General features: G+C 51.8%; 1 protein-coding gene across 5 annotated transcripts; it reads left to right on the top strand.

Annotated features, from left to right (window-relative positions):
• The first annotated feature begins 368 nt into the window (after positions 1–368).
• RBCK1 (RANBP2-type and C3HC4-type zinc finger containing 1) lies at positions 369–22186 on the top strand. Of its 5 annotated transcripts, none has more exons than XM_033094407.1 (13): positions 369–421; positions 828–1116; positions 2165–2309; positions 6579–6672; positions 6798–6996; positions 7878–7999; positions 8080–8253; positions 9386–9546; positions 10586–10697; positions 13176–13355; positions 14015–14113; positions 14437–14580; positions 20981–22186. In XM_033094407.1, exons 2-13 carry the CDS (start codon positions 1095–1097, stop codon positions 21308–21310), a joined length of 1782 nt encoding a protein of 593 aa, XP_032950298.1. In that variant the 5' UTR covers positions 369–421; positions 828–1094; the 3' UTR covers positions 21311–22186. The 5 variants fall into 5 exon arrangements, with proteins under 5 accessions (XP_032950298.1, XP_032950300.1, XP_032950299.1 ...); XM_033094409.1 differs by having other exon boundaries at positions 372–421; positions 1028–1116; XM_033094408.1 differs by having other exon boundaries at positions 387–421; positions 868–1116.
• Positions 22187–22217: the final 31 nt, after the last annotated feature.

A 22217-nucleotide genomic window follows, 5' to 3' on the forward strand; every position in this document is an offset into this window, starting at 1 on the left:
GAGGTGACAGACTTTGGATCTATTCTGCAGGTGGAGACCATAGGGTCTGCTGATCTATGGGATGAGGGATAGGAGGAAAATTAAGGGAGAAGGCTTCAAGATTCAAAGAGCTTCCAGCCTGTCCCGGGGGAATGCAAACTTCCATAGCGCCCCTCTCCAAGAGGCAGCGTAAGGGTGAGTTCCTAAGCCTACCAGGCCTGGATTCAAATCCGACTTTGTGGCCTCGGGCAGGTCAAACGCAGTCTCTGTTTCCTTTTCTGCAAACGGAGCTACGGCCCGGTCTGCCCACTCCGGTGCTAGAGGCTAGGCTGAGCGGGACTGGATGCGCCCAATCCCCGCCCTCGGACCGCCTCCCCGCCTCCACCCGGCCCCGCCCTTCCTCCTCCCCCACTCCTGCCGCGCCGCCGGCGTGGCCCCGTGGGTGAGTGAGGGTGTGGGTGTCCAGGGTCCATCCGGGAGTGGGGTGGGGACGCCCGGGGCAGGAGCATTGAGCGCCTGGGACCTCCATGACCTAGGGCGGGGGGTGGTGTCAGCCTGGAACTGCCTGGAGTGGGCCGGGCGGGAGCCTGGTGTCCCGGATCCCGCGACAATCTTCCTCCCCACTTCCGGGGACGCCACTTTCACTTTCTCTTCCCCCGAAACTGCTCCCCTCCTCCCGACTGACTGGGGCAGGAGTGGAAGGAGTTGAGCTGAAATCCTGGGCGCCGGGGGGCGCTCCCAGCAGGGAGAAGTGGGGGCCCTACCCGGAGCCTTCCAGCGTCCCGACTGTGCGGTGTCGCCCTCCCACACGCCAGGCCTGTCCTATTTTTTTGTGTCATCCCTTGCAGGCTTGACTCGGTGCCCCCTGCCCTTTCACCTCCCACGCAGAGTCCCGGCTTGTCCCCTATCCCAGACCTGGTCCCCGCCCCCCGGGTCGTGTGATGCCTGCCGACTGCTGTCGGGGACACCGAGGCACAAAGAAGACTTGGGCCATGCCAGAGGCCGCTGCCTGGGGCTGAGTTGCTCTTGATCGCCTGCCCTCTCCCAGGTGACCCGGAGGTACATTTCCCCGGAGCTGCTGCCCCCGCTTGGGGGGATGGGCGCAATCACGCCAGATGGACGAGAAGACCAAGAAAGGTGGGCACAGCCTGGAGGCGACTGGGAAACTTCGGGTGGGAGGTGGGCCCTGCCAGGACCTGGCCTCCCTGGCCTCCCTCTGCTCACCTGCCCTTCAGTTTCCTCCCTTGGGGCTGGGTTGCTTCCAGAGGCATCTTGTCATTCATTTATGTGATGCCCCTGTGGCCTCGTGGACCAGCTCTGAGCAGAGAAGGGAGATCCCAGAGGACACAGGAAACCTTCCAGACTGGTAGGGGATACAGACCTCACTGACCTGAATATCAGATGTCCTTGCCTCCTCTCTTGCCCCCTCCACCCTGTGTTGTAGCCCATAAGTCAGTCAGGTCATGTCACCACCCTGCTCCTGTGTGTCCTTAGAACAAAGCCCAGAGCCATTGGGTAGCTCACAAGCCCTGCTGAGTTGGCTGACTTCACAGTATTCCTCCATTCTCCCCCTTGCTCATTCTGCTGGAGCCCCACTGCCTTCTTTCTGTTGTAATCCAACCATTTCTTGCTCAAGGCCTTTGCTCTTACCGCTCTCTCTACCTGGAACACTCTTCCCCAACTGGGCCTTGACATATCCAGTTTCTCCTCCTTCAGATCTTAGCTTCAATGTCACCTCCTCCTAGAGACTTTCCCTGATCTCCTTACCCTGTTTGTTTCCTTGCCAGCATGGATCACAATCTGAATTTTTTTGTTGTCAAAATTGTTCATTATCTTCCTACCAGAGTGGGAGGTCCATATAGAGAAGGGACTCTGTTTATCTTATTCACTTGCTGAATCCCAGTTCTGGGACAGTTAAATGCTTGTCAAATAATGAAAGGAAGTGTGGGACACCTGGAGATATGAAGGAAAAATGGAACAAAATGAGCACAGAAGGGGAGTGGGGAGTATCAGAGAAGGCCTCTCAGAGAAAGGGACTTTTAAGCTGGGTGTTGAAGGATATGTAGAAGTTCACCAGGAAGACAGAGGAGGAGCATATACAAAGGATCACCTCTCTCACCCCCTCACCCCCAGCTCCTGAAAAATAGACCCTATGCTTACTTGCATCTACTGTGTTGGATTTTAGCCGAGGAGATGGCCCTGAGACTCACTCGAGCAGTGGCAGGCGGGGATGAAAAGGTGGCTGTGCAGTGTGCAATCTGGTTGGCAGAGCAACGGGTGCCCCTGAATGTGCAGCTAAAGCCTGAGATCTCCCCAACACAGGACATCAGGTGAGGAGTGTGTGGTGGGCTGGTCAGGGACACGGCTTCCTGAACCCCAGTGGGCCCCAATGTATTGTCAATAGAACAGTTATTCCTAATACAAGGTTCTGGTGTCAGGAGACCTAGCTTCAAACCCTAGCTCTGCCACTAGTCAACTTTGAGGTCTAGGGCAGATCACTTCACCTCTCAGAGTTTCCTTTTATTTGTTTGTTTGTTTGTTTCATCTTAAAAATGGGGCAATAATAGTAGCTATCTCATAGGGTTGTTTGGAGGTATAACAGTGGCATAAACAAGTTTGATGGCAGGCAGTCCAGATGTGGAGGCTTTGCTCTCTGGAGTCCTCAGAGACTCACGCTGCTTCTGTCTTGTTATTCTGTCATTCATGGCCTCCAGTCTGAGGTTTTCTTCGTGGTCTAAAATGGCTGTTCCAGCTCCAGCCATCTTCAGCATTCTTGTCAGCAGGGAGGAGGAAGGGGAGAAAGGTACCCCCTCCCACACTCCTCTTAAGAGCACAGCTCCGAAAGTTACATACACTTTTCCTTAATTCCTATGAGCCAGAACTTACTCTCATAGCCATACTCAGCTTGAAGAATTCAGGGGTTCTCTTAGCAAGAGAAGCAAAGGAGAATGGGTACTGTTAGTCTTTGCCCCAGGAAGCTTAAACTGGATGCTGAAACACTTAGCACAGTACCTGGCACATGGTAATCACTCAATAAACAGTGATATTTGTTTATTTATTTATTTAATACTTTTTTAACTGCTGCGTAGTAAGAGAATAGCTTTTACAGTTTCTAGTTTACAGTGATTCTGGTAGATCCCATTTGAATTTTTAAGTGGTTTTATGAGGTATAATTGACATACCATACAATTCAGCAGTTTAGAGCGTATGTAGTTCAAGGCTCTTTGTATATTGAGAGTTGTGCAAACATCACCACAATCATTTATAGACCATTTTCATCATCCCATAAAGGAACCCTGTACTCATTAGTGGTCACTCTGCCTCCCTACCTGTCCCCAACCCCACAACCTTAAGGCAACCATCAACCTATTTTGTATCTCTAGGGATTTGCCTAGTCTGGAAATTTCATATAAATGGAATCATACAATATGTGGCCTTTTGTGTTTGGCTTCTTTCATTTAGCATCATGTTTTCTAGATTTATCCATGCTGTAACATGTATCAGAACTTCATTCCACTTTATTGCCAAATAATCCATTGTGTAGATTACCATATTTTCTTAATCTATTAATCAGTTGATGGACATGGGCTGGCTTCTACTTTTTGGTTAAATGAATAAAGTTGCTATGAACATTTGTGTCCAAGCTTTGATACGGACACATAGATCTCTGATTTATAGCCTGTCTGTCAGAAGTACACGTAACAACCTGGACTTGCAACTGGCAACTGAAGTCCAAGGAGAGGGTGTGGTTGGAACTCGTAATCTAAATCCCATTGGTCAGACACCCAGGTAATAACCTGGGCTTGGGCTTGGCATCTGAATGGGGGGGTAGCAGTCTTGTAGAACTGATCCTTTAACCTGTGGAAGCTGATGCTATCTCCAGGTAGTGTCAAAACTGAGTTGAATTGTAGGATGCCGGGCTGGTGTCTGAGAATTGTTGGGTGTGTGGGAAGCCCCTCCCCAACACATTGTAAATTGAGTCTCAGAAAACTAAGTTGATTGCTTTAGAAAGACAAGATGGAGACGAGTCACCAAAAAAACGTAACCACTTTAGGGTGAGACAGTTGTTAAAGAATATTGTAAAAATCCAGAAGGATCCGTACTCAGATGCTTTGAGAATGTCTTTCAGTTTTTGCGCCACTTTAAAGAAACTGATACTGCAAATGATAGACCATGTATGATGGATGTGGTTCACACAAGAGAAAAAGTCATAGGAAACTCCAGTAGCAGAGTCACATTCAGAGAAAAAGCTATTTGCCCTTCACCTAGAGAGGGGGCAATGAATGTGTATTTATAACTAGTAAGGTAAAATTAAGTGTTTAAAGTTTGTCTGCAGCTATTTCTGTGATTCTCTGCATTAAATGTTCTGATTTTGTTGATCACCCCTGACCCTGATGACATGGATATAGGGCTCCAACTGTATTTTTTTGGTTATTGGTGCTAAGATTATATAGCTTTTATTTATTTATTTTTTTAAAAAAGATATTATTGGGGAAAGGGAACAGGACTTTATTGGGGAACAGTGTGTACTTCCAGGACTTTTCCAAGTCAAGTTGTTGTCCTTTCAGTCTTAGTTGTGGAGGGCGCAGCTCAGCTCCAGGTCCAGTTGCCGTTGTTAGTTGCAGGGGGCGCAGCCCACCATCCCTTGCAGGAGTCGAACTGGCAACCTTGTGGTTGAGAGGACGCGCTCCAACCAACTGAGCCATCCGGGAGCTCAGCAGCAGCTCGGCTCAAGGTGTCCTGTTCGATCTTAGTTGCAGGGGGTGGAGCCCACCATCCCTTGTGGGAGTCGAGGAGTCCAACGGGCAACCTTGTGGTTGAGAGCCGCACTCCAACCAACTGAGCCATCTGGCCATCCAGGAGCTGCGCGGCAGCTCATTGACTTCATTCTAGTTGAGGAGGGCACACAGCTTGCTGGACCAGGTGGGAATCGAACCGGCAGACCCATTGCCCAGAGCTCGCTCTCTAACCAACTGAGCCACCCCGTCCACCCCAAGATTATAGCTTTTAGATTTTGTTTTCTAACTATAATTAAGGCTTCTATGCTTTACCTTTAGGTTGATTCTAAAAATGTAAACACACTAAAATAGCGTTTAGAAGAAAACTAAAAGGAAATTAAAAGGACTAGATCTTAACTTTCAAAACATTCTTCAAGCAATTGGGGTTTTGATACATTCTCCTTCATCAGACTCAGCTATTCTTGTTTCTTGTATTTCAAAACTTTTCATATGGGAAAGTGGATGATGGTAAACTTTGGAGTCTGTACATGTTTAAAATTTTCTATATTTTGCTCCCTCGCTTCATTGATAGTTGGCTGGGTGTTGAAAATCATTATCCTGAGGAATTTTGAGAGTATTTTCTGGAGTATTTTAAAGCAAATCTCAGATATTATTTCATTCATAAATAATTTGATATATCTTTAAAAAATAAGGACTTAAAAATAACCTCCATACCATTATCACACCTAAAAAATTAACAATAATTCCCTTATATCCCCTAGGACTCTGTTTATATTCAAATTTCCCTGATTATCTCATTACTGCTTTTTTTATAGTTAGTTTGTTCCAATTAGGAGCCAAACGAGATCTACACATAGCATTTCTTAATGTTGTCTAAGCCTTTTTTATTCTCCTCCATTTTTATGCCATTAATTTTTTTAAGAAACCTGATCTTTGACCTCTAGAATTTTCCTACATTCTGGAGTTATTAATTGCCTCCTCAGGGTGTCATTTAATATCTCCCATTTTCCTTGTGAACTTGTAGTTGGATCTAAAGGTTAGGTTCGTCCAGAGTCACTTTGTAAATTCCCAGGAGTCCTTTCTCATTTTCTGATCGTTTCCTGCTGTTCTTGCTTTATGGATACAGTGTTCTCCCAAATCTCTCTGAAGGTACTAAATGGACTTTACTGTTATTGTTTTGTACCTAATTTATCCTTTTCCTCTGAGATCAGTTCTGGTTTTTCATCTTAGCCTTCCCTTTTTATGCTTTTGGTCTTCCAAAATGTTTGAGGATCCTTGGGAAGATGGATGTTTACGGCCAGTTTCTCTGGAATAATACTGTTTGGCTTGAAATCCTGCCTCTAACAGTTACTGCTGACTTGGCAGAGTCACTGTAACCTGTCTGTGTCTCATGTTTTTAGCTGTAAAATAGGGTTAACAACAGTACCGGCCTCATAGATTCGTTGAGAGGATTAAATGAGTTAATATGTGTTGAGTGCTTTGCAAAGTCTTGGCATATGGTAAATAATAACCGTGGGTGGCTTGACCAAGGAGGAAAGGAGAGTGATAGAAGGGCCTGGGGAAATGGGGAGGGGCCAGGTCACAGAGGCTCTTGCATGCACAGTGAGTGTGGATTTTATTCTAGGCGCAGTGTGGAGCCATTGGAGGGGCTTAAGCCGTGGGTTCTGATAAAGGAGGAAACACGGGTGCAGGATGCCAGGAGAGGACCCTAACCCACACTGGGGGGTCATGTGTGTGGGTTTGTGGGTGTGTATTTACGTGCCTGTGCATGCACAGGTGTGCAAACATGTCCATGCCTATAGCTGGTGGCTGAGGTCGGACCTGCGGACAGAGCCCTTGCCCCACCCCTGTTCTCTGCAGGCTGTGCGTCAGTGTGGAGGATGCCCAGATGCACACTGTCACCATCTGGCTCATGGTGCGCCCTGACATGACAGTGGCTTCCCTCAAGGACATGGTGAGTGTGTGTGTGGGGGGGGCGGGGCTGAAGGGATACATCAGGGTGGAGCCTTCCCATTGTTTTCTGTACCGCTCTACATTGGTCCTCCCTTCCCACTCCCCCCTCCCCACCCTCCCCACCAGGTGTTCCTGGACTATGGCTTCCCGCCAGCCCTGCAGCAGTGGGTGATTGGTCAGCGGTTGGCCCGGGACCAGGAGACCCTGCACTCCCATGGGGTACGGCGCAATGGGGACAGTGCTTACCTCTATCTGCTGTCAGCCTGCAACACCTCACTCAACCCTCAGGAGCTGCAGCGGGAGCGCCAGTTACGGATGCTGGAAGGTGAGGCTGTCTCTGCTCCTGAGCCACAGGAGGTGCACCTGAGGTCCTGGGGCAAGAGGGAGCAGAGCCCATGGGCTTTCTGTCAGGGACTCACCCCGAGGGTCTTATCCACAGTAGGGAAGAGAGGACAAAGGAGGGAGGCTTTTCTGGAACCATTTGAGAATAGCGGCCTAGGGGAAAGGGGCTGAGTTTAATCCTGGCTCTGGCGTTTATCAGCTGTGTGGTCTTGGGCACGGCCCATCCTGAATTGGGTAGGATGAAAATAATAGCTAGTGTTTATTCTAAATTGTTTATTTCTTATTTTGAAATATTTCAGACATACAGAAAAGTTACAAAATTGTACAAAGAATTGTATAACCAATTCCCATGGACCTTTTGTGTGGATTTGTGTGGTAAAATATTAACATTTTACCATATATCCCTGCTTTATCATTCTCTCTAATAACGTATACATTATTTATAAAAATTATTTATATGCATATAAATTTTATGTGAACTGCTTTGAGAGTAAGTTGCAGACATCGTGTCCCTCTCCCATAAATACTCCAGTGTATATTTCCTTAAAAAAGGTCATTTTCTTGTATTACCACGTACAGCTATCAACTGTAGGAAATTTACATTGAAGTACTATTATCTAATCTACGGATCTCACTCAAATCTCGCTGGTTGTCGCACTGTTAGAGGAGGGACTCTGGCCCTGTGGGAGCCAGGATACTCAGCCAGGTCTAGGCCTGCCTAGCAGGACCAAGCTGGAGACTCCTCCAGGGAGGAGGGAGAGGATAGGAGGGGAGTCAGCACAGGGTGCGGGGTTCCTGGCTGGCTGGGGGGTGTGGACAAAGTGGGCTGCATGGATCCACCAGCCCCCTAACCCTCCTCCCCAGATCTGGGCTTCAAGGACCTCACGCTGCAACCCCGGGGCCCACTGGAGCCGGCGCCCCCGAAGCCTGGGGCCCCCCAGGAGCCAGGGAGGGGGCAGCCTGACACTACGCCTGAGCCCCCGCCGGTAAGCCTCCCCAGTGCCCCTGAGCACCCCGCCCTAGCCCCTCGGTGTGCTTGCTGAGCTCACTGCCCCTCCGCCCTCAGGTGGGTTGGCAGTGCCCAGGCTGCACCTTCATCAACAAGCCCACACGGCCGGGCTGTGAAATGTGCTGCCGGGCTCGGCCCGAGGCCTACCAAATTCCAGCCTCCTACCAGCCTGATGCAGAGGAGCTAGCACGCATGGACAGAGAGGCGGAGGCGCTGCGCCAGTACCAGCAGGTGGGTGGAGATGTCCCCCGACAGACAGCTGCAGACTGGACAGGGAGGTGGAGTCCAGGAAGGGAGACCCTTCCACGTGGCCACTCCTTCCCTTTTGCTGCCTTGCCCCCTCATGACCATGCCACAGGCAGCGAACCCGCACTTGACTGTGATCCTCTCTCTCCTGGAGGTCATCCTGTGACAGAACCTGCTCCCTGCTGTGAGGCCCATCCAGGCTCACATGCCCCGCCCACATGTGGGCTGTGGCTCCGCCCCTAGCTTGACATACACACCAGTTTGCCTGGCTGAGACCCCAACCCCCTGGCTGGGACCCTGACCAAGGCCTCCCTGCTACGCCCTCCTCCACCTGTGACTGAGCCCTGCCTCACTCAGCCATGACCTCACCTCGGACCCTACTACGGACTCTCCTGCCTCTCTGGCTGTGGCCCATCCCTCACTTCCTTTGACCCTGGCTCTGGCCCTTCACTGCTCCCAGGGAGGTTGACCCCCGCCCTCTGGCCTGCCCCTCTCATAGTGTCCCCCCCAATTGTGACCCAAGCACTGATGACAACAGGTGTCTGACCTTGAGTGTTCCCTCGTTCTGATCGAATGCCCCCATCCTCCACCTGCATTCCCCTTGGACCTAGTGCCGCCCTTCCCCCCCCCAGCCATGACCTCTCTCCTGGTCCTGTCTACAACCACGGCCCGCCTGTCCTCTCTCCTGCCTTGCTCTGCTGCCTAGCTTCATCACTCCCCCTCCCCATGCCCCTGACCTACTTGTGTGGCCTTGACCCGGCTCCACCTCCATCCCCTGGCCCTAGCCCCGCCCTGCTTGGCAGAGTTGTGATCCGTTACCCATGACTGCCTCCTCAGACCCTCGCCCCCTTTCTTCCCCTACCCTCATCGTCGCTCCCTCGCCTGACTTGACCCCTGATCGTAGCCCCAACCCAGCCCTGCTGCCCCGGCTTCCCTGCCAGGCCCTGATCCCAGCCCCACCCTTCTCGCTCACGCACACTGCCTGGCCACTGGCACCCCTACCCGGGAATCCTGAGTCCCTCCCAGCTTTGACCATATCCCCTGGTCCCACCCGCTTCCTGGTCTGACCCCCTTCTGAGACCCTGAGCCGCCCCTCGGCCCCACCCCCTGTGCCCAGCGGAAGCAGCAGCAGCAGCAGGGGAACTACCTGCAGCACATCAAGCTGGATCAGAGGAGCCTGGTGCTGAACGCGGAGCCCACCGAATGCCCTGTGTGCTACTCTGTGCTGGCGCCTGGCGAGGCGGTGGTGCTGCGGGAGTGTCTTCACGCCTTCTGCAGGTGTGTCCCCTCGTCACCCCATTAAAGTGCCGTTGATTTCAGCCACCAGTCACCCAGGGCAGAAAGGGAGGGGCCTATTTTCTCACCTCTCGTTGGATGCCCACAAAAACCTGGGGGTAGTCGCTGTCTCCTCATTTTATAGAGAAGGAATGTGAGGTACAGAAAGGCCAGCAACTTACTCAAGGGCTCGCGGGTCAGGCCTTCTAGCTCCAGAGCCTGTGCCCCTGCCTACTGCTGACCCAGGCCCATGCAGGGGCATCGAGGCCCTAGCCCTGGCCACCTGGCTGGTGGGCACTGTGCCCCCTCTGAGGCTGCTCTCCTGGCCAGTCTATCCAGGGCTGTGGAGAACACATCCTTCTTCGCCACAGCAGATGTTTGGCGAGCGGCCCCTGGGTCCAGGGACTGCTCGGCCTGGGGATCCAGGACGGATCAAAGAAGCTCAGTTCCTGCCTCCCGGAGTTGACATTCCAGTGGGGAGGCTGATGTTCATCAAATAATCACTGATAGAAATTGTGTCAAATGTCAAGTACCAGAGGATTACGATTGAAAAACACAGAGGCCCTGCTCCAGCAGGGGTGGGGGGGGGCCCTAGGAAGCAGCACTTGAGCACAGACCAGAGCCTCTGGTGTGGTGTGTGCCTGACCTGTTTGCGGGGGCAAAGTGGTCCATGTGGCCGGAGCAGAGGGATGGATACAGAGGTGTTAGGGAGGGCCAGTCATAGGGGCTCTTGGGAGTGCAGTGAGGGGCTTGGGTCTGTTCTGGGTGGGATGGGAGGCCACGGGGGAGCGACGTGGTGACACAGGGAGCCCAGGAGGAGGCTCCTGCAGTCCTCCAGGCGAGGGGTGATGGGGCCCTGGCCTGGAGCAGTAGGGGTGGCAGTGGGATGGGCAGAAGTGGCGGCCATGGTGATGGGTTGGTGGGAGGCACAGGAAGGAAAGGAGGTATTGAGGAGAAGCCCAGCTGAGATCAAGCTCACCAGGGGTAGAGGCCGGTGGATGGGGTTCAGATGACCCTCACCTCCACCCTACCCCTTTCCCAGGGAGTGTCTGCAGGGCACCATCCGAAACAGCCAGGAGGCCGAGGTTGCCTGCCCCTTCATTGACAACACCTACTCGTGCTCTGGCAAACTGCTGGAGAGGGAGATCCGGGCGGTAAGGCCTGGGGAGGGAGGAGCGCGCCCTGAGCTGGCGGGGGGACTGGCTCGAGTGCCAGTCTCAGGCAGCAGACATTTATCACAGCTTCTGTATGGGATGCTGGAGGCCCAAGCAGCGAACAGGACAGGAGTTGGGGGAGGTAGATAGTAAAGGAACCACCCAGAGGAAGGAAAGAGCCCAGCAGTTAGAGTGGGCCTGGGTGACCTCCAGTCCGATACTCAGCCTCTCTGAGCCTCAGTCTTCTCATCCCGGTTAGGGTCAAAGTTAGAGTTCGTTTCTATTTCGAAGATTGTAAAGATTATAGTAGATGGTATAGGTAAAGAATTTACAGTAGTGTTTGACATAAGGCCCGTGTCAGTTAGCTTTTGCTGTGTAACAAGTCACTCCAGACTTTGTAGCTTAAAACAACCATTTATTTAGCTCATCCATCTGCAAGTTAATAATTTGGGTTGGGCTTAGCTGGATGATTCTGGTCCAGTCTGGGCCTGGCTGGTCTCATCTGGGCTTAGCTGGTGGGTCAGCTGCCCTGGACTGGTTTATGATGGTGTTATGTTCCATGGCTGGGATGACCGGGCGTCTTTCCACTTTGGTCTCCCATCTCGCAGCAGGCTGTTCACATGGTGGTGGTCTCAGGGTTCCAAGAGCAGCTGGCAGGGAGCCCCAGTGCACAAGTGCTTCCCATGTCTGCGTTTTTTGTCACTTGCTGCTATTCCATTGGCCAGAGCAAGTCACATGCTCAAACCCGGAATCTGTGCAGGAGGGGACCACCCACAGGTGTGGAGTCAGGGAGACATGTACAAATTGGGGCCATTCCTCCAACCGTCTGTCACAGGGCTGTATATGCTTGTGTGTGTGTGTGTGTGCACTGTTGTTACTATAATCGATGGTATTATCAAGTTCTCTCCCTGACTAATGGTGATCTTGAGTAGGTCCCCTCCCTTCATGGGCCTCCATTTCCCCATCAGTAAAGTGGACTCTTGGGCTTGATTTCAACAGCTGGGGAATGGCCTTCCCAGAACTGGGCATCTTGGGGTTCTCTGGCCAAAACATGGAGGGAGGGCCAAAGCAAAGGTCACTGAGATCCAAATGGGAGAGCCCCTCAGGCACATACACAAGCCCGTTTCTCCCTGTCACGCCTATGATCCTGTTTCTGAGAACCTCCCTAACTTCACCAAGTGTTTCCTGGGGCCCAGGGAGTTTGACCTCAAGGGAAAAAGGGCAGGCACAGGGGTAGAAGTTGGGAACTGCCACCCCTTACCCCAAGAGCAGCCCTGTTTTATCCGTCACCAGAGAAGGGCAGTTCCGGGAGGTTGCTGAGGCCTCGTTGCTCTGGCCTGTACAGTCATTGCATATGGCCTGGCACCCATAGTCGTTGCCCAGCGGTCTTCCTGTGCAGTCACCCCTGCCAGGGGGCATTGTGATGGTGCCAGTGTTCATGCCAAAGCGCCGCAGGGCCCGTGCTTCTCTGGAGCCCCTGAGGTTTATGCAAGCCTCAGAATGACCTCAAAATGGTCAAGTGTGGCAGAGAGAGAAAGGGGTAGGGATCAGCAAAGTAATGCAGGGGAGAGTGTTTTTACAAAAAAAAAAAAAAAGAAAGAAAGAAAAAAGAAAAACCTAAACCACAGAACAGAAATGAAAGAGAAAAAACCACCCACAACCCTGCTATCCCAGGAAATCCTGACTACATTTTTCTCCTGTTAACTCTGGTGTTCCTGCGCTGACATCACATTTTCCTTTTTAAATCAACTTTATTAAAATATACACTGCACACAATAAAATGCACACATTTTAAGTGTGCAGTTGGATGAGTTTCAACAAATGTTTCTCTTCTAACTAACCACCGCCAATCAAGATCAGAGGATAGGCATGATTTTTACTTCGTTGTCTGTCACCGACATAGATACAATAGCTTTGGCTATTTTGCTACAAATCTTCTAAAGATTATTTAAATCTCTGTGGCATGTATCCGGTTTATACCTCTTAATAATGCAAGTGTCTCAGTTTGTAAGTAATGCTTCAAGGAACATTTTTTATGGTGTCTCTTCCTTATACATTTTCTTAGGATAAACTTGTAGAAGAAAAGTTTGGGACCGTTGAAACATTATTGCCACATTGCTTTCTCAAAGTAAAATGTACCAGGACACTAGTTTAACCATATCTTCTCCAGCCTTGTGTGTTATTATTTTTGTCCATTTTCTAACTGTGGTAAAATACAACAAAATTTGCCATTTTAACCATTTTTAAGTGTACACTTCTGTGGCGTTACGTTGTGCAGCTTTCACCACTATCCATCTTCAAAACTTTTAATCCACTTTTTGAATGGACTTTTTAACACTGAGGGTAATGTGAAAAAAAGAGCCTGGGGCTGGGTTGGACGTGATGAATTGGGGGCTTCTAGGAAGATACTTGGTGGCAAGTAGGGCCACATACCAGGTGTTCTGAACCCCAGAGACCAAGGCTGTGGTGTGTTGGCAGCTGCTGAGCCCTGAGGATTACCAGCGGTTTCTGGACCTCGGCGTATCCATCGCTGAGAATCGAAGTGCCTTCAGCTATCACTGCAAGACACCGGACTGCAAGGGGTGGTGCTTCTTTGAGGATGACGTCAATGAGTTCACCTGCCCCGTGTGTTTCCACATCAACTGCCTGCTCTGCAAGGTGGGGATGGGCACCCACATTGCTTAGTCACCCTGGTCCTGCCCAGAGGTCACTGCAGTTCAGTGCTTATTCTCCTGGGAAGGGAGCTATGATACTGGCCGGGTTGTCATGACTTAGAGCTGCATGTCAGTGACCGGGTCTGGCCTGGGCCCCAAACTGAGCCTAAGCCTTGGACCAAGCCCTGACCCCACGTCCTAGACCTGGCTCCAGATGGAAGTTCAACCTAGACTGAGCCCTGGCCCTGGACTGAACCCTCACGCCAGGCCGATCCCTGCCTCCGTCATCTCGACAGCTGACCATTAGACAGACTGGTGAAGAGTGGATAGGTCTGAGCCTGGTTGCAACCTGAGCAGGCTGTCTCAGAGCTTTGGGCCCGAAGCGGGCCAGAACCTAACCAGGCACTAGGGGCTGCAGCCTGGGGGAGAGGTGGTTTAAATAGGTATACGTTATTATCCTATGTGATCCCCCTGGTTTCACCTCTCTGGCCTCAGTGCCCCCTTTTGTAAAATAGGTGTATGGCTTCCAAAGCGAGGGCATGTCAGTGACAACATCTAGAGGCATTAGTGTCCGTGTGGATGCCTCCTCGGCCTCCCCCACCTCTCCCAGCTTTCTAACCCCCTGGGGAGGCTTCTCACGTCGAGCCCCTCACCCCGCTGCAGGCCATCCACGAGCAGATGAACTGTAAGGAGTATCAGGACGACCTGGCCTTGCGGGCCCAGAACGATGTGGCCGCCCGGCAGACGACGGAAATGCTGAAGGTGAGGCTGGGACAGGGCTGAGGGCCTGGAATTCGTGAGCTAGTTGGGGGTTGGAGCTTCTCAGAAATGGTTTGAGGTTCACACGGCCCTGGAAGCTTTAACCTCCCTGTTGGCGTCGCTCCCATCTGGAGCTGGGACTTGGGTCAAGTGGTCAGCTGGGAGCAGCAGGATGTGTGGGTGGAGGGAGGACACCCTAGACAAGGAGTATAGGTGAGCAATTCCCCAGCTCCTGCAGGGTTGCCAGTTTCCCCCTGCAGTAGGGAGGGGGCGGGACTGGGCAGCTGCCCGAGCCTGGCTCCATGGTTGCCCCTGCCCTGTCCTAGTCCATGCTGCAGCAGGGCGAGGCCATGCACTGCCCACAGTGCAGGATTGTGGTGCAGAAGAAGGATGGGTGCGACTGGATCCGCTGCACCGTCTGCCACACCGAGATCTGCTGGGTCACCAAGGGCCCGCGCTGGGGCCCAGGGGTAAGTCCTGGGGGAGCAGAGGACTCAGGAGAGGTGTGGGGAGGGGACCTTGCCCCAGAGGGGGGATTGGAAAACTGCAGTGCACCGGCCCCGTCCAACCCACTACCTGTATTTGTGCAGCTTGTGAAGTAACATTTTTACGTTTTTTAAATGGTTGAAAAATAGCAAAAGAAGAATATTTTGTGATTTGTGAAAATTACATGAAATCCAAATTTTAGCCAAAAGTGAAGTTTTCAGGAAGCACAGCTCATTCACTTATCAACTGTCTATGGTTGCTTTTGCGTGACATGCAAAGGCAGAGACCGGGTGGCCTGCAAAGCCAAAAATACCTGGCTCTTTACAGACCCCTGTCCTAGAGGACCACGATTAAGGGTTCAGTCTGGAGTCAGAGCTGGCATGGGTCCCTGGCTCTGGTGCACACTTGCCATGGGGTTAGGCTCTTACTGCCTTCTCTGAGCCTCAGTTTCTTCATCTGCAAAATGGGGGTGATAGCAGAGCCTGTCTCAGGCCTGCTATCAGAATCAAATGAAAGAAATGCAAGAGGCTTTTCATAAAGATGGTGCTGAAAGTGAAGAAGGAAGCCCCTGCCCCACCCAAAGCCAAAGCCAAAGCAAAGGCTTTGAAGGCAAAGAAAGCCGTGCTGAAAAGCGTCCACAGCCACAAAAAAAAGATCTACAGGTCACCCACCTTATGAAGGCCCAAGACACTGCGGCTCCGAAGGCAGCCTAAATATCCTCAGAAGAGCGCCTCCAGGAGAATAAGCTTGACCACTGTGCCACCATCGTGTTCCCCTAACTGCCGAGCCAGCATGAGGAAGATAGAAGCCAACAATACACGTGTGTTCATTGTGGGTGTCAAGGCCACCAAGCACCCGATCACATAGGCTGTGGAGAAGCTCCATGACATTGACAGGGCCAAGGTCAGCACCCTGGTCGGGCCTGATGGAGAGAAGGCACAGGTTCCACTGGCTCCTGACAATGGTGCTTTGGATGTTGCCAAGAAAATTGGGATCACCTAAACTGAGTCCATCTGGCTAACTCTAAATATAAAAATTTTTCACTGGGAAAAAAAAAAATGCAAGAGAAGCGCTTAGCAGGGTACCTGTCACATGGCCAGCGCTCTGCATAGGGTAGCTGTCATTGTTAGGGGTGTGTTCCTAGAACTGGGTGCTCGTTATATACAGATGGGCATCGAGACAGATGGAGGCAGAGGAAGCCACCTTTTCCCATGCTGCCGATGTGCTGACCCTTCCAGAATATGCAAAATCCATCAGCTCCTTTCCCTGTTCGGGGTCTAGGCGTGGGCAGACTGAGGTCATGTAATGGGGGTGCTGCAGGAGCCCAGAAAGGCCTCATGATGGCTTCCGTCAGGTAGCTGAAGCTAAAACGGCCAGCTGAGGAGCAGGCGACCTGCCCGAGCAAAGGCCCAGAGTGGAGTGTGCACTGCGTTGGGGTGTGATGGAATAGCGTGGCGGGGCACTGTCTTCCCTGCTGACCTTCTCTTCACCCACCCACCCATCCTCTAGGGCCCAGGAGACACCAGTGGGGGCTGCCGCTGCCGGGTGAGTGGGATTCCGTGCCACCCCAGCTGTCAGAATTGCCACTGAGCTGAAGATGGCCTGGTCCCCACGCTGACCCTCCGTTCACAAGCTGCTGGAGAACAGGGCAGGTGTTTTGGTTCTGATTTCCAGCCTGGAAGATGCCAAGGCCCCTGAGCTGCATGGATGGGGATGGCCTTGTTTGCTAGGGTGTTGCAAGGGTCCTCCTCTCCCCCCAGCCAGCTGTTGTCCACAGCCACCTCTGCCCCAGTGCCTTTGCCCTCCCCCTGGGGCTTGCTGGCCAGACCGCTCGTCTCTTCTTTGCGGCTCCCACCTCTGCCTGACCCGGCCTTAAACGCTGCCCTGGCCTTGCGGATAGAGCCCCTGAGAGCCCCTGTGAGTCCACGCTCCCCCTCCACCATCCTTGTCTGCTGAACACTCATAGCCCGCCACCCCCTGGCCTCTTTCTGGGGGAGACTTTGCTCTGGCTTTGCTGTTGGAGGCCTGGGGACTCTTAGAACTGCTGCTAATTCTGTTCAGAGCCGAGAGGGAGACCTGGCAGTTTGTAAAGCCCAGCTTCTGCATCAGGTCCAGCTTCTGCATCTTCCTCTTTGCTGCTGTTGTAAGCTGATTAAAGTGGTTTTCCAGGAGGGGATGAGTGTGCTCTGTTCGAGGGGCATGGCTGGGCCTGCACACAGGCAGGATCCAGGCTGTAGAACTACGGCAGGAAGTGGCTGGACGAGCCCCTTGATACCCCGTGCCTGCGTGAGGGTCAGGATGTTCTTGGGTCAGTATTCACCCAGGTAGCTGCAGTGTGTGGAGTCCACACAGCAGGGTCTGCAGAGCCATGTGGGTCGGAGGGGCAGCAAGGGGCTGAGGCAGCAGCTACAGGCTGACAGGATAGGCTTGCTGCTCCCTCTGGCCTCCTGGCATCCGGGATCGGGAAACAGACATTTCAGGATCAGGTGAAGCTGCTGCAATTGAGGGTGAGGTTGTCTGTTCTGATTTTAACGTCTCAGGCAAGCTGGCACAGTATTGGTCCGGCACTATTGCTTAGTCCCCATTCTGTGCTGGTGAGAGATTAATAAAACACGGTTCCGGCTGTCCATTCTGTAAGTTTTTACTGTATTTTATGACCCAACCCCCTTCCCCGGGTGAGATGTGGTATTTTGAGGGTCACCACAAAGCCTCTGGAAATGCATGGCCGCCCTGTCCTTGGGTGCCAAGACTTGAAAGAGTTGACCCCAGGCACTGAGATCAGAGAGATCAGAGAATGTGCCTTTCTGCTCTGCCTGCTCTGCTGGTGTTGGCTCATGGCAGCTGTCGTGGCTGAAGGGCACGTTTGGCCAGCCTCCCACCCTGGGAGTGGGAACTGGTCAGGCTGAGCCGCTGCCTTGGAAGACACAGAAGCAGCTGAGAGCTGAGCCGCAGGAGAGTGAGATGGGGCCCGGGTGGGGGCAGAAGCTTTCTCTTACCAGTTCCTCCCTCCTCTCCTGCCAGGGCCCATCTTGGCACCCCTCAGGGGCCTGGGCAGCAGAGGAAAGCAGGGACCACTCCCTTGGTGCAGAGGTTGCACATGGGTAAGCCACAGGCTGCACCCAGTCCACGGGTATTGTTTTAGAAACGCGAATTGGTTGCCATTATATTTAAATTGAGAGCTACTATATTAAAATCTAGGTGCCCAGCCTTTCTTGGAAAAGTTGAAGCTTGGCAACCGTGGGTCCCCATTTCCAGGTGGTAGGAACGGCCCAGAGGCAGGACAGTGGCTCTTGTCAGAAGGGTACACACCCCCCCAGTTCACATGGCCCTCAGCACGCCAAGGCCTCAGTGCCCTGGCGTCATTCTTTTTCTCATAAAGTATTAATGACATATTTCTTTACCTATGGCTGTGTCTGCAGTGAGAACGAGGCAGACAGAAGGGGCTTCGCTGGCTGCCTCTCACTTGGCCCGCTCCATCCATGCCAACATGCGCAGGGAGTTTGGCCTGCTGCAGCCAAAATGGAGGGGGCAGAGCTGTTCTGGGGTTCTAGCCTCCAGTGCTGTACTTGCACCCGTGGGTGAAGGACCAAAGATGGGCAGACTTACAAGTGCTCCCTACTGCAGGGTCAAGTGGAGATGCGTCCGTCTCCCAAAGGGTCACCCCAGGCCGGGGCCCCAGACCTTAAGAGCCTACTGCCAACTGTCCAGAGCAGACTTGAAGCCAAACCCCAAGGGCTTTGACCCAAACCAGCTACCTGAGGAAAGAGCAGGAGGCCCCAGCTGTACTGGTGTGACAGACACAACCTTTGTCTCCCAGAGTAAGAGAAGGCATGTGGAAGCCCACTGCTCAGATAAAAGCAGCTGCTGGGCCCACAGCCTGTGCCAGAGCCAGCACATGTCTTCCTCCGGTGTCTGGAACTGGCATGAAAGCCACTCACTTAAGCCCACAGCTTTGCCAGTTCACAAAGGCTTCTGGGCACATTCCAACCGTATGTAAATCTGGGGCAAAGATCACTAGCAAGTAGAAGGTCTTTGCGAGGAAGGAGAAATGTCAGCAGGAGCCACCAGCAGAAAACACGAAGGAGACAACAGGGCAAGGAAAGAAAAGAAAGCCAGGCTAAGCCTCAGGCCCCATCACCTCTTGATCGGGTTTGGCAAAAGCCTCTGGCCTAGTCAGTTACCACTGCATCCCCTGGATGAGCAGCAGCACGGGGCCCAGTTGCACCGCTGGCTAAAGGCATTCACTGATTAATAAGTATTCACTGAAATGGAATCAAAACACTTGCACGACCTCATAGTTTGTAAAACATTTTCTCAAACATCATTTCATTAAACCGCCCATGCTCGATGGGACTATCCCTAGTTTACTGTCATTGACAATGAGTCTCAGTTGTGACTTGCAGAAGCTCACAACTGCAAGGGTGCTATCAGGACACCAGTAATTCTCTTTGTAAACCCAGTTTGGGTCATGGCCCATCCTCCCTCCCCCTTCCCCAAATCACCTAGAGTCCCAGCTCCCTTCCATCGTGCTCAAAGCTGTGCCTGGCCTGAACCGAAGGACCCTTCCACAGACACTACCCACTCCATCTCTCCAGACCCCAACTCCGGTCCTCCCGGGCTTTGCTGTCTACAAAACACCCACACTTTTTATGCAGCTGTCATGTTTAGACTACTGTCCCCTCAGCTTTGCAGGTTGTGTGCTCTTTTTCTGACACCACTTCTCCAACACCACTCGGTTCCCAACAATTCAATCCAGTCCTGACACTCCCTGGAGTTAACATCAGATCCCTCAAGTTACAGGGCTCAGCCCCACGTCAGATGCGAGCCGCAAATGGGGTGCCCAGGCTACCCACACCTCTGCCTGGCCAACTTCAAATTCAGGGGTCTCCACAACTCCCCCTCAGGGTCAGTATTTGCTAGAAGGGCTCTCAGAACTCAGGAAAACACTTACGTTTACTGATTTATTATAAAGGATACAATTCAGAAACAGCCCAATGGAAGAGATGAATAGAGCAAGACATGCGGGAAGGGTGCAGAGACCCCTCGCCATCTCTGGGTGCATCACCCTCCAGCGTCTTGGTGTGTTCAACCCAAAAGCTCTGGGAATCTCTAAATCAAGTTTTTGTAGAGTTCCATCTCCAGCCGCCCCATCTCTTCCAAGAGGTCAGGGGGTGGGGCTGAAAGTTCCCACCCTCAAATCACTGGTCCTTTCCGGTGACCTGCCCCATTCTGAGGCGATCTGGGGATGCCACGTTAAGTCATCTCCTGAGCATCAACGTGGGTGGGACTGATCAAAAGGCAACAAAAACAGACTCCTATCACTCAGGAAATTCTAAGAATTTTAGGGGAACCGGGGACAAAGACCAAGTATTTATTATACCACATACACCTTTTCTTCAATGTTCCAATTTTCAAAATTCTACTCTTTACATTCAACCATCAACTCCTATGAAACTGCCACTGAAATTACTCCTCCAGTGCAACTCTGGTGTGAGCTCCCAGAGGCAGGGCAGCGTCCTGGCCTGCCCTGTATTCTCGGAGTCAGATCAGAGGTCAGCAGGTGGCCGGGCTATGGTGGTGGGACGTGGTCAGGGAGCTGCGATGCCAGCTCACCTCTCCCCTCTGTGCCAGAGAAACATGAAGAAACATCCCAGATGACATGGATTCTTGTCTCCGTAACCGGCCCACCTTCAGGGTGGAGGTGACAGGCACTTGGCTGCTCTGGGCTCCCACTACCCAATAGCTGGGCGTGTTAAGATGTTGGAAGAGGTTGGCAAGAACAGTTCTCACAGCTCCTTGGTGGATGGAAATTATATGTAGAGACACGGTTGCATTCACATCAGGCTCTGGTTAGGTTCCAAAAGCGAATGTCAGCCGTCAGAGACAAAGGCATCCCCAGAACAGTGTGTGACAAACAGTCAAGATCACCCGAGACTAACATCCCACACCACTTGTGCTGCTTAACTGTGACCAGCGGCGCAGGCAGCAGCTGGAACGTGTAGGTCACACTTCCTGCAGTGGAAATAGAACCCAGACTGCAGGCCTCCAGACACATCAACGCCAACCAGACACAGACCAGTCCACAGTCCACAGACCAGTCCACAGACCAGACACAGTCACGGGCCAGGGGTGGAAGGCGGGGAGGCAACGTCAAGGCCAGGAGACCAGGGTCCACGGCCCACAAGTGGTGGACAGGACAGAATGACAGATTAGTAACCACATATGGCTGTTTATTTCATACAGGGCTCTGTACAAAATATTTACACACATTCTTTACAGAATAGTAAACCACCTAAAGGTAAAAAGATAATGCCTTCTTCTCATTGGTGGGGAGAATCCTGATGTCAGCAAAGCTCTAAAACACATGAACTTTCTTTTCCTTAGGCCACAATGAAAGGAAATGCCGCCTGTTTCCTGGAATTCAAAATGCTGTGGTGCTGGGACCTCCTTTCCTTTTCCCCATCAATTCCTTCCGTATTTGCCAACAGGCTTCAGTGCTTGTGGCAGGAGCAGCCAACGCTGCTGTTCTTTTGTAAAGATGACAAAGGACGAACTTGCTGTGGGGAAAGACTGGGAATATCTGTCACATCATTACCTGTGGATCCTGGAAGAATTTCCTTTGTCTCGATGTATCCACCACTTTCTAGATTAATTCATGCACATCGAACTCACCCCAGGTGGGACTCGGCTATGAAGAATGATCCATCACTATGAGCTTTTTTTGGTTTTAAAGTGCAACTTAGTGTTGACACCTGTCCTAACCTCTCTGGGCTCGCCGGCTGCCCAGCATGTTAAATGCCCCCCACTCTGCACAGTGGGTATGTGGGAAGGATGTGGAGGGTAGGGTAGAGTGCCTCTGGCATGTTCACTTTAAGAAAACACCTGTCAAGAGGGAACAGTGCTGGAGACAGACCAGGAATATTAAAGTACACAGCTGCTTTATACTACTTACCCCAATTCTTTGAAGCAGCAAAAGGCACTTTTATTTCAAGCCAGAGTTAATCTAAAACACACCTGGCTTTGCTTACAGGAAAAGTTGTCTGGGAAGGACTGAAATGATCCATCTCGTTCCCTGAGGCTTGGAGAGTCCTCAGGCAGCTTGGGGCAGGGAGCTGGGTGTTCCCGGCTCCTACCACACTATTCGGGCTGCAGGCTGTCCCTTTCTGGGTGTTAACAAGTTTCCAGTGACATTTCATTTCCAACTGAGAAGGAGAGACCAACAGTTGAGATAAACCAAAAAAACAAAGTCAAGGAGGTGAGTGGGTACCTATTTGGAAATAGATGGGTGATCTGAGGAAAACAGGAAGGAAAGCTGGACAGGAAGTGGGCACTTTGGAAGTGTGGGGCCATTTACAAATAGCAACTCTGGCTAAAATAAAATGTTAAATAATTGAATAAAAAGGCCTTGGAAGCTCATCCTTCTGATAAGAGCTATTTTTTTCCATGAAGGAACTATTATTTTTAAAGTGAAGTTACTTCACATGTTGGGTGTTATGTAATTCTAAAAATAGTAATAAAAGTGTCTTTTATAAGCAACTTTGTGTGGCTTGTAGAATCAAGTAGGTAGGGGGAAAAGCAAAAAAAAAAAAAGTGCAGGCAAAACCAGCCTGTGTCCGGGCCC

Source organism: Rhinolophus ferrumequinum, chromosome 23, assembly GCF_004115265.2.
Source record: "Rhinolophus ferrumequinum isolate MPI-CBG mRhiFer1 chromosome 23, mRhiFer1_v1.p, whole genome shotgun sequence".
NCBI lineage: Eukaryota > Metazoa > Chordata > Mammalia > Chiroptera > Rhinolophidae > Rhinolophus > Rhinolophus ferrumequinum.